The sequence below is a fragment of the Mya arenaria genome, chromosome 17 (genome assembly GCF_026914265.1).
Source record: "Mya arenaria isolate MELC-2E11 chromosome 17, ASM2691426v1".
Classification (NCBI taxonomy): Eukaryota; Metazoa; Mollusca; class Bivalvia; order Myida; family Myidae; genus Mya; species Mya arenaria.
Window position 1 is genome coordinate 39385946 of NC_069138.1, and position 17897 is coordinate 39403842.

Sequence of the window (17897 nt, forward strand, 5' to 3'; positions counted from 1 at the left end):
ATTAATAGATCGTTTTCTTCCCATAGTCTGGACAATTCCATGGGCGATCATAATTGTATTTAGCCTAAAGTTGACCATTTAACCCAGGCCTAAAATAAAAAATTTCTTGTTTGGAGTAACGCGACCGACCCATAAAAATCGTTGCCGACTCAAATTTTTTTTTGGCATTTTGATCCGCGAATTTTTTTTTCAACGCCTTTCCGCTACTTTTTTCTGTTTCTGCTCTTTTCTTCTGTTTCGGTTCTTTTCGATTTGTAGACACACCCGTAGAGCTTCGGTTTTTATCGCTGATCACAATGAGCGTTTCGAAAACATGGCTGACTGCAAGTTTGTCGAACGTGAACCGAACGAAATTACGTTTTGTGTGACAATAAATTACTTAAATAAAAAAATTAAAAACAACTTTGTAAGAAAATTCAATGTCGACTACACATGGTACGATGTATTTGATATTTTAATGGAGAATGATGAAACAATCCCGGAGAGCTACTCCGACAACTTCGAAAAAATGTCAAAAATAACGGTCTCGTCAAAGCCCTCAGTGACTGCAACAGAAAAATTTAGTCCACATTCATATGACAGGATTTCAGTCTTAATTGACATAATGAAACATTTTACAATGTAAAATCAAGTGAACTACAAGTACACAAAGCCATTGTATGATTGTATGTAAACCAATTTGTTTCACATTTTCGTTTGCTTATCTTGAGTGTCATAAGTTTGTTTTGTTGAGTTCATCTCTGTGTCAGTCTTAAGTAGATTGAAATTCTTTGAAATTAAAAAAACAAAGGATCAGAAGTTAAGATGTTTGTTGTTCAAAAGTTTATTACAATGCCTTGAATAACTAGTGTTACGTAGTGAATGTACTGTACACAAGATCCAGTTGTCGTTGGAGAAAAAAAAACAAAAAAAACCTACCTACCTACCCACCTTAAAAAATCTGGGTAGGGTTACTCCAAACAAGAAATTTTTTAAGGTTGGCCCCAGCTAGATGGATTTTAAAATCAATTTCTTTCAATGTTTTTCATATCAACAAAAATGAGGACAAACATACTGCACCAACAAATTTATTTCAAAACAACTTGCTTATATTGTTTCTTAAGTATATACACAAGTCAATTTATAGTATTGATCAATAGTTTCCAGACAAATCAATTCATAATGAGAAAAAATAATGATATGATGTCAAAAGAAGTTATAGGCTCATTCTAAATAACATTTCAAGTGTATTTAAGTATTAAATGTCTACATCACAAGAATAAGACAGGAAAATGAAATGGTAATCATGGGAAAGCATTTCGAAATAAAAAAAGTCAATGGTTTACTATCACTCAAATCTACAGAAAATGATACCTTCACTGCCAATATGTTTGTAGATATAAATGAAGTTTCAGATCAAAAAGAAGTTTTTCAAGGATATAAAGTTGCTTAAACAATCCTTATACCGTAATTTGACATTTGAAGTATATGCCTGTATTTTATTAGAGCAACAGACCTGACATATTTTTAATGATTTGATAAATTTTTGAAAAACTCTTATTAAAAGATTATCTTATACAATTATCTTATACAATTATTTCATTTCTATTTCACTACAAAGCTATATATATTTCTTGTGAATAATTTTTTAACAAAATTTGACTTTATCAATGACAAACTTGACTGAGAAACTGAAAAAAGTTATTATTGCTGTTGGTTCTGCAATTTCATAACAACTTTGTTTTTGGAATAACTGTAAATCTATAAACACAAACTACATTAAGCACTGTTTACAGACATGTATACACACATTCATTGTTTCATATTATATTTGAAACGTTATCATACATGGAGCAAAAAAATACATATCCAGTACCGTAAGGCGAAAGAAAAATAACTGTTTGCCCCCGATTCTCAACCTAATCTATTCTTTAGCCCTGACCCTAAACCTTGAGAAATATTTTTAAACAAACTAGTTTGAATTTTTTTTCTTTTATTATGAAAGTTAAAAATGAAGTGGTTTGGGCTTTTAACAAGACTAGTGATGCTTATAATGATTGTATAGATGTGCTTTACAATATAATATATAGTTCTTTTCAAGAAAAAAATTGCCTAATAAAAATAAGATTTTTTTCTTAGATTTGCTTAAAAATTGACCCCATCATGATCTTATAAACAAGTCGAAACAAAAAGTACCAGATTTTATGGGCAAGGTTTGGAGGTCGTCTTATAAGCGGATTGGATTGCCTTATTGTTAAGTTGCTTTGAAGATTACCGCTATATTTTTTTAAATCAGGTTTATGTGTAAAGATGCTAGAACATGTCAGGATTAAGTTCTGTTGGGTCATCAGCAGGCCTTTTTTTTAAAATTGACCTATGTTAAAGGTCATTTTTTAGAAAGATAGTGAACTTTATAATTTGTAAAAATAATAGCTTCCTCTGTGTCTCTTTGTTAGGTAGAAATATGAACTACCAGTAACATAATGATAAATTGAAATATTAATATAACAGCTCTAATGTTAAAGATAATTGGATTCAACATTTAAAAAATGGATTATTCATTAAGTTACAAATCATTCAAAATTTATAATGTAGTATTTTATATTTTCATAGATTCAATCTTGTAACGACACTTAACATGACTAAAGCAAAAGGTCACTAAGATAATAATCATATACATTTACAATACAAAGTAAACTACACGAGGTGCAATCAAAAAGTTCCCGGACTGGTTTAATATATAATAACAATTCGTGTTATTATGATCCATTCCTACAATTCATGTGACTATTATTCATTCTTCAATAACGACATGGGTAATGTTTCAAAATAAATACAACAGTAGACAAAACTGAAAAATTACAAATATTTAAGTATAATGTTACATCAACAAAATGACTTGTTTATTAACTTCACATTCAAATATCAATGTAAACCCATGTTTTCATGGTTATGATTACAAACATTGATAAAGGAATCCATTTGAGTCATGTTTTCTGTTTCATGATTACAACATCTAGAGCTACACTCTCGGAAATAAAGTCACAAAACATTATTAAAATCTACTGTTTTCCTTGTCCATAAACAATATCTTCCCTCCTCCTGAAGTCATTGTCTCCATTCCCTGGAGGAATAACTTCATATTTGCTAGTTGACCCACCACTACCAATTACATGTTCCAGTAACTCATGAGCTGATCTTTTCCTACTCACTATCAAATACCTATTGTCCCCTTTCCCTTTGCTGTTCGTTTTAAGGCCCATCTTTTGACCAATCTGGTGAATTGTTGCTCGTTCCTCTTTAGACAATTCTGATGAAAAGTGTAAATCCTTTTGTTCATCATTTTTTAAATAATCTTCCAGCATTGTTGACACTTTTCTGTTGAATTCCTTCCCAATACCTCTTGAAGCTTTCAGCCCAAGTCCCTGTCTTCCAATGACCATTTCCGCCTTCACAGGCTCCGCTTGACCTTGACCTTTTTTACCTACCCCTCCCCCAACCCAACCCATCTTTCTGAGCAACATATTACCCACATTGCTATCTGGCAACATTTCTGTACCTTGCTCTATATCACTCATCAGTTGTTCCTTTGTTAGACCTCCAGCATCCGAGTCCACACTTTGTTTCACTTTAATTGTATAACACATTTCTCTTAGTTCATCCAACGTAGCTTTTGCTGCATTGTTCTTAGCCTCTTCCTTAGTGACACCATGGGCAGTCGCAACAGCATGACCAGACACTATAAAGCTGCAATTAGATCCATTTGATGTTGGCTCATACTCAACTTTTAACACAACCTTGTTAAAATTAGCACTGTTGTGTAAAATTGAGAGATCATTGGTCAATCCTGAATCTATTATAATGAACTGAGATAAATCATCCAACTCATGCATAAAACTGTTTCCTACTTTTCTAGTCTTAAGTTTAGGACCAGAGGTCAAAGGGGAGTCAATTGGTCGTTTTCTGGTTACATTCTTGTTCCCTTGACTTACAACAGAAACAATACTTTGGAGACGACCCCCAGTATTATATTTTGGGGGTGGGTTCAAAAGGTAAGGCTTAAATGAGACAGTGGGGAGTGTGCAATGACCTTCTTCACTTCCTTTCACAAATGTTTGTCTCTTAATTAGTGTCTCTGTTCTATCAGACCCTTTACCTACAGAGGCATCTATGCCCTGCTTACATTTGTGGTCTTCTGATCTGGCAGTATTGTCTAATATATTACTTTCATTGCTCGACTTAACAAATGATTGCATTGGAAATTTCTTCTTTCCAGAAGATTCTGCAGTTGATTCACATGATGGTGCAACTTTATCTTTATCAATGACAGAATTTTCTTCAGTTTGATTTTCCTCCTCTGGTTTCTGACCATCATTTGGTTTCACAAATGTCTGTCTAGGCATGAAAGAAGGAATAGGCCCAGTATGTGGTTTTACAACAGTGGGTTTTGCTGCATCACCTTTGTTAACTATAACCTTTTGAACAGGGAAACTTGGTTTAACAGATTCCTGTTGAATAGCTGAAATGTCATCTTCACTTTTAAATTGCGTGTTTGCCAATTCTACATTGATTTCAGGACTTCTTACTTGAACACTTGTGTTTTTGTTAACATTACTAGCACCAATTCTGTTTGCAGTTGCAATTACAATCTTACCTTTATCTATTTCCTTTGCAATTGACCTACTCTTGTCTTGTTTTTGTTTTTCAGCATCATTGTCGCTTTCTCTAGCTATGTTAAGCAACTGGTCAGCCAAGGCTTCTGCATGTTGAACAGTTTGACTAACAGGTGTACCAGGCTTCTTAAACTGCAGAGATTTATCAGACAATGGATGATTGGCTTTGTGAAAGACTATCTTAGGCTTTACAGGAATTGATGAAGCAAAAGATGCAGTTTTGTCCACCTGACTATGAGCTTGAGAGATACCAGGTTTGTTGTTTGTTGCTCCAGGCTTCTGACTTGATTTTACAAATGTAGATTGGTTACCTGCAATCGACTGTGTATTATGTTTAGACTGGGTTTGATGAGCCTGCATTATAGGAGTTGGCGGAATCAAATGTGGACCAGCCGGAATTTTAAATACTGAATCAGTGCCTTTCTCTTTAAGTTCAAACACACCCTTAGAATTTTCCTTCACAGTTAAATTGTCTTTCAAGAAGAGTTCCACAGCATTTTTGTAAGCTTCATGTTTTGCAGCCTTCTTCTGAGTAGCCTGACCTTGTGCAATATTTACTCCCGCTATTTCAAGTTTACACATAAACAGAGTCTGACCACTGGCTGTTCTACCATGAGGTCTGATATCATCAGTGAAGTCAATTTTCACCTTCTGTATTGCCATATGTAATGTTTCTATGCCATTATTGTTTGGCTGATATTTCAATTTTACTGCTTGTTGTAGACTAGCAAACTTGGAATCAAAAACTGCATTCCTTCCTCCTTTCATGCCGGCATGAAACTGTTCCGAAATATCAGTCGAGGGATTAGAAAGGGAACTAGTACTTACACCAAAACCTAAGCCAACTCTTTTATTCCCCATATTAACACTTAACATGTTAGGCTTAGGCTTAACTTCAACTGTCTCATGAAATGCAACGTCAGTACTTTTAAATTCTGCCTTAGCTTTCACAAAGTTGAAACCAGTCTTAACAATAGCTGTTTTCACAGCATTTTTAGGAGGCTCTATTATGGCTGCTTTTTTGGTATCTTTGCAATGTTCGGATTTTGCAACCAGAATCTCACATTGCTCTGCCATTGGAACCATCTCAGGTTCTTCCAAATTAACCCATGTAGCTTCTGGGGTTCCATCAATAAGGTCGGACCGTGTACCATATCCGTAACCATGGCCAAGTTGAACTCGATAAGCCTTTAGAGCTTGTTCAACCTCTTTTTCCGTATCAGTTTGTTTATTCTGATATGCCTTGTAATTAAATCTAATAGTGTCACTGCTACCACCACTTTCTTGTTTTGCATCATTCCCTTTGTGTTTGTCTAGATTTATATTTTCTGTTGCTTTATTCATGCCACTATTGCTGCCACTTAAACTTTCACCTTCTTTAACAAAATTCAAACCCAAAATCCCACTCCTTTTATGCCCTCTTCCCCTAGCTAGACCCTTTCCTCTAGAACATCTGGTCATATTTCCTCCCCTCCCACCGCTATTTAACCCCGGACCCTTTTCAAATTGATTATTATTTCCCCTTCCACGACCTCTTCCCCTCTGACCTCTCTGATTATCATGTTCTACATTCCACTCATGAAAATCCCTACCACCAAACTGACCCCTATTATGACATTGTTCACTTGGCCCAGGCTCCACGCCTTGAAACTGTGGCCCCATTTCTTGCAAAGCTTGAGGGTCGTCAACCAAATGACCCATTCTTGGACCCCTTTCATAGGGGTCACCAGGATAATGCTGACCCCTTCGTCTGCCTCTATTTCGAGGACTCCCATAATGTCTGTCCATTTCATCATAATAAGGTTCATCATAATAGGGGTCACCCCAGTGACGGTTGCCACGGTAATTAGGGTCTTCTTCAAATTCAAGATCATCATAAAACTGTTCATAATAATTCATTTCGGTTGGTTTATCTGAAATAAAGAGCACACAATTATATTTCATGGAGAAATAACAACAAAACTGTTATTCCTTCCGGTCGTTATAAAGAAATATTATATATATATATATATATATATATATATATATATATATATATATATATATATATATATATATATATATATATATATTCATTGCATTGTTATTCATCATAAGTTTTGGGGGTTATCGGTCTATAAAATAATTGGTCAAGTAAATTGTTTGTGAAATAGTCCAGGGCTTTTTCACCTTCTTTGCTAGGGGCCGAAATTAGGCTACTTCACAACTGGGGAAAATTGAATATTTTTACAATTTCCAGATATATTTTTCACAATTCCAAGATATTATTCCCAAAAAGGAAGATCTTACTTCAAAAATTTACAATAAAAATTTATTACGTTTGAGCAAATTATTCTTTCGTAATGCTGTATAATTTAAATGTTATTCGAGGACCAATTAGTCCATAAATTCAATTGTTATCAATTATTTCCCTCGACTTAGAATCAACTCTATGAAGAATAAAACTGATCTCTCTCCCTCTTTTGTCATTGCGTCATGTTAAAAAAGCGAAGTCAAAGACATGATTTCTCCCCAAATAAGATCTACATGTGTATCAATTGGAAGTCCATACATTTAAGACTTTTCAAGCTTGACCCTGTGGAGTGTTTGTACACAATTCATATTAAAAAGGTCATAATTGAAAAAATTCAGCTAGAAGTAGACTCACATACATGTAAGGTATGAGCCTGTTTTTTGTAACATAAGTTTCATATGGGTACCTTGACCCATGTTTAAACGATGTCTTCAATCGTCATGTGGAATTTCCCATTTTGAGACGTTTACGCATTTAAATTTCCCAATATGCAGAAGTTCAAGCGTTACAATTTCCCAAAATGAAAAGGCTAGGCCTCTTCACAATTTTTGGTGAAAAAGCCCTGTAGTCTTAGGTAAAATTCTGATCAACTAATCATTTTTTTAGCATTTATGGCCATTCTATCATGAATCAATTGATTATCTGCCTCAACTTTGCTGAAAGTATTTACTCAAAGTCATGTCTGTACACTATTTCAATCTCATGTATAATGTAAAAGAAAATAATTTTGTTTTTGTTTTCCTTAAATTCTATAATATTATTTCATATTTTTATTATGAGAACAAAATGTTGTTTTCTGCCATGTTCATCATCAACGTTATGTGTAAAACAATTGAGTTCAACTCAAACATTCTAATACATTTGTAATTATTCCAGTAAGGTTCATTTAATTGATTGGAGATTTGATTGAAGTAGAATCAAAACATTTAATATAAAAAAAATCAAACAATGCCCGACTGTTATGCAGTGGTAAAAAAGTTTAGTGAGTTTATCAAGAAAACTTCTTCTTCACGTACCAGTACAAATATTTAAAGCTGACCAACAAGCTCCCTCAGTTCAGCCATTGTCTCATCAGGATACCTGTAAAAGAAAATTATTTTTAACAGTTGACCAAATTAGCAAAGTCCCACTGGTTAACTACTTAACAGGGCTTTTCAAATTCTGAATTTCACATATAGCAGGCCTTGACACATTTGACGACCACTACATGAAATCAAGGGTCTTGGCCTTGAAGTATCAGAGCAGAAGATTTTCAAAATCTTACTATATATAAGTAAATAGAAAACCTTGGACCCCTTGGGTGGGACCATTCTTCATCCCAGAGGTATAATTTGAACAATCATTCAACCACTGCATGAGGTTGCATACCAAATATCACAATAGCTCACTTTGAGCACCTTGAGCTCAGGTGAGCTTAAATATGAAGGCTTAATTTTAAGGTGATTACTTGATAAGTTGTTAATTTAATGACTGCCAAGTGCATTTCGAAGATTCATGTCGTTATAATAGCAGAAAGTTGATATAAACAGACAAAAAAATTCTAAATCCTGACCAATGACTTTGATTGTACATGAGGGATTCACGCTGAAATTCAGTGTCAGTGGGCTCAGGCCATTGTTAATATTGTTTTTAAAATAATTCATGACAGAAAAACGAAAAAATGTCATTATGATAAAAATAATATCCCCAAATAATAAATTACTGAGTCAGCTTGACAGCACATTTATTCTAGACATTTGTTACTACGGCTTAGTACATTTTATAAATGTATAATCATTTTTCTAAAAGTAAGTATCATAGATACAGAATATTATCTTACGTGCATCCATAGATCTCCACATTCACATAGCAGTTGGCAAGGCAAACGAGTCTGTCAGGTTCAAGCTTGTCATTGTGAGCCAACAGGAACTGACGCCGCAATTTCCATTCTGTAGTGCTCTCATTGGGGTTTCTAAAACTCTCAACATCAAATTGTTCTGACATTTTGTTGGTTGTGTTGCTTTCTGTATGTTCCGATGTCAATGTGTGCTAAAATACAACAAAATAAAGGATTTGCAAAATAAATCAAATGAGGAAAGTTAATTTTAGTTTTTTGTTGTTTTTTTGTTTGACAGAAAACATTTAGGGTAGGGAAAATAAAAATGCCCATTTATGTATATTTAAAATTATCCATTCAAAAAGTTAAACTGTATCAACAAGTTGTTTTTGAACGAAAGAGTTGCTTTATTTATAAAGACACAAACTTTATTACATCATTGTTTTTTCTGACTATTTTTAAAGCATTCTTGGTCTTTTCTAGGCAAAATTGGAACTCCCAGTCTTACTGAGTCAATAAGCCTTTTTTCCCAGTGAGAGAGGCCCTGACCTCTTCCCCAAATGGTTGAAAACAACTATTTTAATGTGTGTATTAATTTGTCCACCAAAATTTATATATATTCATTTTAGTTCACTGCATAGCTGTCAAGGGTCAAATGACCCTTAGAGTAAGAAAAAAAAATCAAGGGGGTTTGGGGATACCCCCCAAAAAAATCATCCCTAGATCGTCTGTGGTGGGTTCTGGTGTGATTTCGACAGCATTTTTAATCAATTCTTTTACCAAAATTTTAATTAAATTTGTATGATTTTTTTAAATTTTTGTTGAATAAATTCACAATAATTCACCTACAGCAATGCTGTGATGTAAAGGAAAATTGTATTTGTTGACCAAATAACACAAAAAACAAACACCCTATTTAGTAGTCAGAAAAGCTTAACGGAAAGATAGTCTTATTGCTTTATATAGCTCAATTAAATGTCATTAAACCTGTCTAACTACTAGTACTAATGCACCAGTCAATTGTAGCCACGGCCCCACCAGGTCCGGGGAATAGCAGGGACTTTGACTTTTGGTCCAGCCAACCCCAGGTAAAATCCGCGCCCTACGGAGATGAATTGATGATAAATCCCTGCCAAATGCCCCCGCACCCAAGGTACCCTATGTAAGGCCCATTCCCCGCTATATTTTGCGCGCAGACAAAACCACCGCATTCACAGGGCACTGCGGGGCCACCTGAAGGTTAAAAACACGGCCCATTTCCCCGGCTATCCCCGGTATACCCCCGGACCTGGGGGGCCGTGGTTACAATTGACTAGTGCAAAAATACTCTGTTGGTTTTTGTGTGAAAAATAGTTCCTCAGCATTAGTTCAATATTTAAGTGTTAACTATAACTACAAACAACATAACTTCTACCATGTTTTAATTCTGTTATTAACCATATTTTTTCAAGTTTTGAGGCTTTTTTAAGAGGCGAGCAACTAGAACTAGCAGACGACATGATGTTTACATGGGTAACAACTGTTATGTGTTGGTATATATATTGTAAACTAACACTGGATCTGGTGGCTAACATTAGGTCAGACGCAATGCATATACAAATGATTTTTACAGATTTAATCATAAAACTATACTGTACTGTATTTATTTTCGTGACTTTTGTTATAATTGAAATGCATGAGAAATTAAATTATAAAGTCAGCGTGAGATCGTGATTTCATTTCCCAACTTGTGAGACGCACGGCAAAACCATGAGACTTGACAGGTATGTCACTAATTAAGTTATTTTAAAGCAAAATGAACTAAATGCAATAAAACATTTTTATTGAAATATCTGCTTTATGTTTTCAAAATATAAATATTGAACTAGACGCTTATGACTTGACACCAGTTCCTTTAATACAACATGAGTGACTAAACTCTTAAGCTATTATTGAGCAAATAAAGCACTGATTTGAAGAACCAGGAACCAGGTAATGAGGTATGATAAATCGGAAAAATACATCCGAAAGTTGTTAAATAAAAATTGAAATGCTAAAATGTCTCACCACGTTGCAGAAAAATAACAGGAAAACTCATAAAATAGTGGTTCAGCTACTTGTGTATATATCTGTTGTACAATTATTGTCAAAACCATGGACCTATAGGTAAATAGGTCCGTGTCAAAACTGATTAAATAACGCAGAAAGATAAAAATACGTTCTCAGCACGCAAACTAGCCCGGAAGTTGGTGCAGGCAACAGGTTTGTGACCGGTGCGAGGTGATACAGGAATCCAGTGGATTTCACGTGAAATCCACTCAAAACGTGAAATCCACTCAGAACTCAGTTATTTTAATTAATAATTTATTTTTTTTGTATACAAATATGAAAGTGCCTCATGAAGGGTTTATATTTCAAATTTTATTGAAATTGGTCAAAAAATGAAGTTAGAGCAATTTTTCATTTTTTTCCAAAAATAGATCGGAAATCGAGGTGAAATCCAGATTCCGATAGGTGAAATCCACTCATAACTTATTAATTTTAATAAATAATTTTCTGTTTTTGTATAATTATTAGAAAGTGCCTCATAAAGGGTTTATATTTCAAATTTTATTGAAATTGGTAAAAAAATGAAGAAGTTAGAGCAATTTTTCGAAAATAGATCGGAAATCGAGGTGAAATCCAGTTTTCGAGAAGTGAAATCCACTCCTAACTCAGTTTTATTAATTAGTAATTTTTATTTTTTGTATACATTTTGGAAAGTGCCTAATAAAGAGCTTACATTTCAAATTTTATTGAAATATATCAATAAATGAAGAAGTTAGAGCAATTTTTCGGAAATCGAAATGAAATCCACATTTTGACAAGTGAAATCCACTTTTTCAGACGTGAAATCCACTCATAACTCATTTATTTTTAACAAATTATTTTTTTTGTTGAACAAATAATTGAAAAGGCATTATCATCGGTTTATATTTAAAATTTAAATGGAATTGGCCCAAAAATGAAAAAGTTAGATAAATATGTTGAAAATAGATCTGAAAGCTAAGTGAAATCCACATTTTGACAAGTGAAATCCAATATTTGGTAAAGAAATCTACTAAGTGTAAAGAAATAAATTCAATCAAGTATCTTAATATTAATACAGTAGTAGTTTGTGTCCGATGATTATATTTTAATGTTTTTTTGTGTTTTATTTACTTACATTAGTATCATTTAATCCGTTTTAGTCGTGATATCTTATATAACATTAGATCTAATATATTAGTTCTATAATATCGTTTAATAATTACTCTTGTCTTTGATCTATATCTATCAAAGACGAGGATCACGACTCTCACGTGCCGTTACTTTCGCGCCTTTCGCTCTTAGCGGTTAAGGTGATACATCAAATATCCGAGAAAGTTGACATAACATACTCGGCGGTAAAATTAAAGAAGTTTAGTACAATGGCAGTAATTATTTTATGCCGAAAAAGAATTTGAGAAGATATGGTAAGTATAAAATGTATCAGAAATGGCAATTGTCATTGCTATGTTTTTATTTTTTATGCTATGAACATGTAGTGTTGGATTTACGTATTATTTGATATTTAATAATATAATTAATTGTTTCTGTGTATTTTGTGTTATTATATTTGGATATTTAAAAGGATAATTAATTGTTTCTGTATATTTCTGCTGTATTTGTTCATAAAATGGGAACCTTTCCGTGTAGTGTCTGCCTTGAGGCATGTGCACTTGACTCAATTTATTGTGATAATTGTAAGTTGTGGTGCCATCGTACATGTTGTCAAATGGGCAAGCTTGAGCTTAAGTCTTGGGACCAACGTCATCTCAAGTTTGCGTGTATAAAGTGTGCTTGTGTCGGGGATGAGTACAATTACACAACAGCACTGAATCGGTAAGTGTAATATATACTTAGCATATCTTATAATATGCTTATTATTGAAAACGGAGACGTTTTATATGAGTTAATGCAATATTTATTCATTTCAAAAATATATTTCATAATAAGTTTAAAAGTACATTAACAATCATGAATAAATATTACAACATTTAAATGAATGAATGAAGCACATTTGAAAACATAAATAACAACAGCTATATAACAACAATAAATTAATAACTACGTGTTTTTATAAGCACATTTGCGAACTACTACTACTACTATTACTACAAGGACGATTTTACATGCTTTAGTTATAATTTGTTGAAATTACATTTACAGCCTAAAAGACGCCCAAGAGTCCAAAAGTAGCGTGCTTTTAGCCAACCAAGCAAAGTCTGAAATCAAACTTATCCATACATATGTTGCAGGTCTACCTAAAAGTAGACATATGTCAAGTAACAGTGAAATAGCACTTGATCCTTCGCACGTCGACGAAGTTGCATCAAAAATAATAGACATGTACTGTCCAGTATTAAAACAGACCGTGATGCCTTTGAAAACAATTGGCGACGGTAACTGTATGTACCGGGCTGTTTCACTGTCTGAATTTTCAACCCAGGAGCATCATCTCGTTCTGCGTTTATTGACAGCAATAGAACTCATTCAAAACCAAAAATTCTACAATAAAAACTGTGGTCTAAATAGCTTATTGAAACAACCAAATGTAATGACAAGTGATGTCAGCTCCCTTATCAAAGATGCTGTAAAAATTGGTGGGTTTTCAGAGATTGTCCACATTCAGGCACTCAGTACTGTGTTAAAATCGCCGATCAGGTCTCTCTACCCACCTTTGCGGGATATGCAAATGACAAACGCATTGACTGGAAATGTGGTAGGTCGGTCTGTATCGGCAAAGAAAAAAGCGGTATGTGAGCTGATGTGGTCATCAATGAAAACCCCCAGTTTATCTAAGATACCACTATTCAATCATATTGTACCACTTGTTTCCATCAAATTACTTGTCACGCTACAGGATGAGAGTGTTGATGAACGTGATTTGAAAAATGTTGATGTCGTAGTTGATGGTGTTGTTGATGATGGTGTTTGTGATGATGCATACGATGTTGGTGGTGATGATAATGCTGTTGTTGATGTTGATGATGATGAATGTTATGTTGAAGGTGGTGGTGATGATGATGATGGTAATGATGTAAATGATGATGAAAATGGTGATGATGATGGTGGTGATGGTGATGTTGTTGGTGATGATGATGATGATGATGATGATGATGATGATGATGATGACGATGATAATGATGTAAATGATGATGAAAATGGTGATGATGATGGTGGTGTTGGTGATGTTGTTGGTGATGGTGGTGTTGTTAGCTTAAGTAGCGTGACAAACGTCGATGACAGGCCAACAGAACCAACAGAACATCAAAACACGTCGTGTGATGATGTTTCTAATGGTACTGCTAGTCTTTCGCCGGCTGAACAATTTGACATTGATGGCGATCTGTGTGGATCATTACCAGAAGGGTTTCATGATATATTCCATTTTAAATTGTTCACATGGGGCTATGTTCAAAGTTTATCTGTACATTTTTCATTTTGTGCATATATTTCTCTTAGGGTGTCCGGTGATGGGTGTGCACACGCCGAGAATCACTATTGAAGCCCAGAACGGGTGGCAGTGCACACCCTCACGAATTATTCCATTTTAAATTGTTCACATGGGGCTATGTTCAAAGTTTATCTGTACATTTTTCATTTTGTATATATATTTCTCTTAGGGTGTCCGGTGATGGGTGTGCACACGCCGAGAATCACTATTGAAGCCCAGCACGGGTGGCAGTGCACACCCTCACGAATTATCATTTTAAATTGTTCAAAGTTTACCTGTGTATATTTTTTTCATATTTTGCTATTGTTTATTTTGTGTAATGTTGTGAACATGCCTTTTCATTATCTCTCATTATTGTAAACCAAGTTAAACATATGATTTCACTTGGTGTAACTTTGTTCTGTTGTATTTGTTTGTTTCTTTTTTTTATTTATTTTTATGATTACGTATATCAACCAATGTACATGTATAAATAACCATAAATAAATGTCTGGCATAAACAAATAATACAAAACAATATTCGGATTATTTATTAAATTTTTAAGATTTTCAAAATTCGAAAGTAAAAAAGGGCCATGATTGAGGGCGCCTCCACGTGGTATGGCCTGGATGTGTATGGATATTGTGTTTATCATGACAAAAATTAAACAATTATGCATACACAACAAAACGCCCTCACAATATAACTTCAACTTTCTTGTTTTTGGATCAATTTGAATAAAATTTGAAATATAAACCCATTATGAAGCCCTTTCAATTATTTGCTCAACAGAAAAAATAATTTATTAAAAATAAATGAGTTATGAGTGGATTTCACGTCTGAAAAAGTGGATTTCACTTGTCAAAATGTGGATTTCACTTCGATTTCCGATCTTTTTTCAAAATAGGTCTACAACTTTCTTATTTTTGGATCAATTTGAATAATTTTTGAAATATAAACACATGATAAAGCCTTATCAATTATTTGTTCAACAAAAAAAATTGTTAAAAATCAATGAGTTATGAGTGGATTTCACGTCTGAAAAAGTGGAGTTCACTTGTCAAAATGTGGATTTCATTTCGATTTCCGAAAAATTGCTCTAACTTCTTCATTTCTTGATATATTTCAATAAAATTTGAAATGTAAACTCTTCATTAGGCACTTTCCAAAACGTATTCAAAAAATAAAAATTACTAATTGATAAAACTGAGTTAGGAGTGGATTTCACTTCTCGAAAACTGGATTTCACCTCGATTTCCGATCTAAATGGACAATTTGGCCTTATACTTGCAAGCAATTTGTTCCAAAGACTACAACCTAAGTAACAGAATGACTTTGATCCAAAACTTTAACCCTTGGAACAGCATAGGCACCCTTTTTCTAAGACTTGTTCTATTGGGGTGAATTTTGTCTTGGGATGTAAAATGTTCTCTCATAAAACATGGAGCCAAACCATTTCTTACCTTAAAAATATGGCACAGAATAATCTGATCAACTCTCGTATCCACTGGTAACCAGTTAAGAGACTGAAATTGACGTGTTCCAATGTCAGATGTACAGTCAAGATTGAGTACAAATCTATCTTATTTTGGGCAGTTTAGTTTATTTTTTTAAGACACGAGTAAGACCATAGATGATACCATATGGAGCAAGCACAATCATAATGACATTGAATAAGGACACAACAAGAAGTTTCTTCGTATGTAGAGTCAGATAATAATGTTTACGGTACAAGAACTTTAACCTGGAACCGACCTTCTAAATAACTGAATGTGCCATTTCATTAGAAGACAAACTCTGATCCAAGGTATTTGGCAGAAGAGGTGGATTTTAGTTTACACTTGGATCCAAACAAAATTGACTCGGTCTTTCCTAAATGCAGTTACAACTTATTACTTACTAGCCATTGACTCACACTATTTAAATAATCAGTTAAAACCTTCTCAATATCAGTCTTATTCTTACCAGATACGAGTATGCTAGAATGATCTGCATACAGCAATAGTTTGTTTTTAACAAACGATCTAAGAGAACCATGCCTATCAAATTACCCTTGTCCATTTCCAATCTTATAAAATCAGTTAGGTGGATCAAACATGAATCAGTGGATAACCCACTTCTAAAACCTGACTGAAATTTATAAAAAAAAGGTTCTTGTCTTTAAAATAAGATTCTACTTTTTTCTTTTTCATAGACTTTTCAAAATCTTTTGATAATATGCTTAAAATAGAAACCGGGCGGTAATTACCAACACTGGTTTTATTCCATTTTTATAGAGGGGGATAACTCTAGCAATTTTTAGATCATCAGGAACGTTGCCTTGAATCAAAGACAAGTTGACAATATGAGTGAATGGACATGCACTAATAGATGCTCCATCTCTAACAAAGCGTGCCGGAATACCATCTAGTCCAGTAGCTTTATTTGCACTTAAATTTGACAAAACTTCAAAGTTTTATTCTCTGAAACTAAGGAGAATGAATTCAGAAACCGGCCACCTCTTTCTGAGTAAAACGTTGACACAATTTTTTTCCATATGTTTGTACAAAAGTGGGTAGTTTTTCAACTAGCTTACACGCCACAGTGGTATATAAATTGTTAAAAGCATGGCAATGGTTACTTTTTCAAAGCAATTATCACCATCAACATTTAAGCTTATATTTGCTCAAAAGTTTCAGTAAAACAGTAAATAGCAGGCTTGTAAATAATTAAAACGATATTTTAATAACAAATAACACTTCCCCTCTATGGTTGCGTGAATTTATTCGTGATAATTGAATTGTAATGCCAATTCGATTTTAGCGTTTGATTGTTTTATTTATGTTATTTTCAAAAACAAAACTAATATGTTTATAACTGAGACCAATAACATCTTACTCTATCATTTCCTAATTGTTAGAGCTCGTACAGGTGCAACGTTTTATGAAGGAATATATTACTTCCAAAGCAATTTGAAGTGGCGTGACCCAGTTATTCAGCTAAACTTGGGCGGGATGGGTTATACCAACTGTTTAGGGGAACGAGATGAGCTTAAGATATTCGTTAAATTATATAATACTGACAAGCTGTGAACTAATGAACGAAATTTCTGGTTTTGGTCCAAACTTACACGTAATAAGTATAACAATTTAATATATATTTTTACTGGTCAATAGGTCAAAGGTCAAGGTCGCGGTGACTTTGAACTAAAAAGCAGTTTCCGATCAATAACTAAGAACGCTTTGGACCAGGAACCTCAAACCTATTAGGCTGGTTGGTCGTGACAGCAGATGACCCTCTTTTGATTTTGAGATCAGTAGGTCAAAGAACAATGTCCCATTTTTGTGAGAAATGTTGAACACACTGTATGATCTCAGCTATGCTGTTTTACTGGATAACGAAACTTCAATCAATCTTCACAGATTTGTAGAGCACACATTGCAGGGCATTTGTTAAGATAAATGATAACTCAAAGTTTTCATTCAACATACATGTTATATACTAATGGCTTTCTATTCGACAGGGCCCAATCACGGGTATTTGTCATCTTCTGACAGCTCTTGTTTTGTTATTCGAATGTTGTAAAACGGTTCTTTAACCTCATTTGTAAATAACGTTTTGAGCCCGTGTGTTAAAATAGGTATTATTGGTTCTAACAAGCTAATAGAATAATAATAATA

The 17897-nt window shown here is 33.8% G+C and overlaps 1 protein-coding gene across 2 annotated transcripts; it reads right to left on the minus strand.

Moving 5' to 3' along the window:
• Window positions 1-1053: 1053 nt before the first annotated feature.
• Window positions 1054-10986, minus strand: LOC128224521 (uncharacterized). Of its 2 annotated transcripts, XR_008259494.1 has the most exons (5): window positions 10808-10986; window positions 8765-8973; window positions 7962-8025; window positions 1929-6565; window positions 1054-1898 (listed from the first exon to the last, which is right to left on the minus strand). XR_008259494.1 is itself a non-coding variant. In XM_052934391.1 (4 exons), the coding sequence occupies exon 4, from the start codon at window positions 6549-6551 to the stop codon at window positions 3042-3044; it is 3510 nt and encodes a 1169-aa protein (XP_052790351.1). In that variant the 5' UTR covers window positions 6552-6565; window positions 7962-8025; window positions 8765-8973; window positions 10808-10986; the 3' UTR covers window positions 1054-3041. The 2 variants fall into 2 exon arrangements, 1 of the variants encoding a protein (XP_052790351.1); XM_052934391.1 differs by having other exon boundaries at window positions 1054-6565.
• Window positions 10987-17897: the final 6911 nt, after the last annotated feature.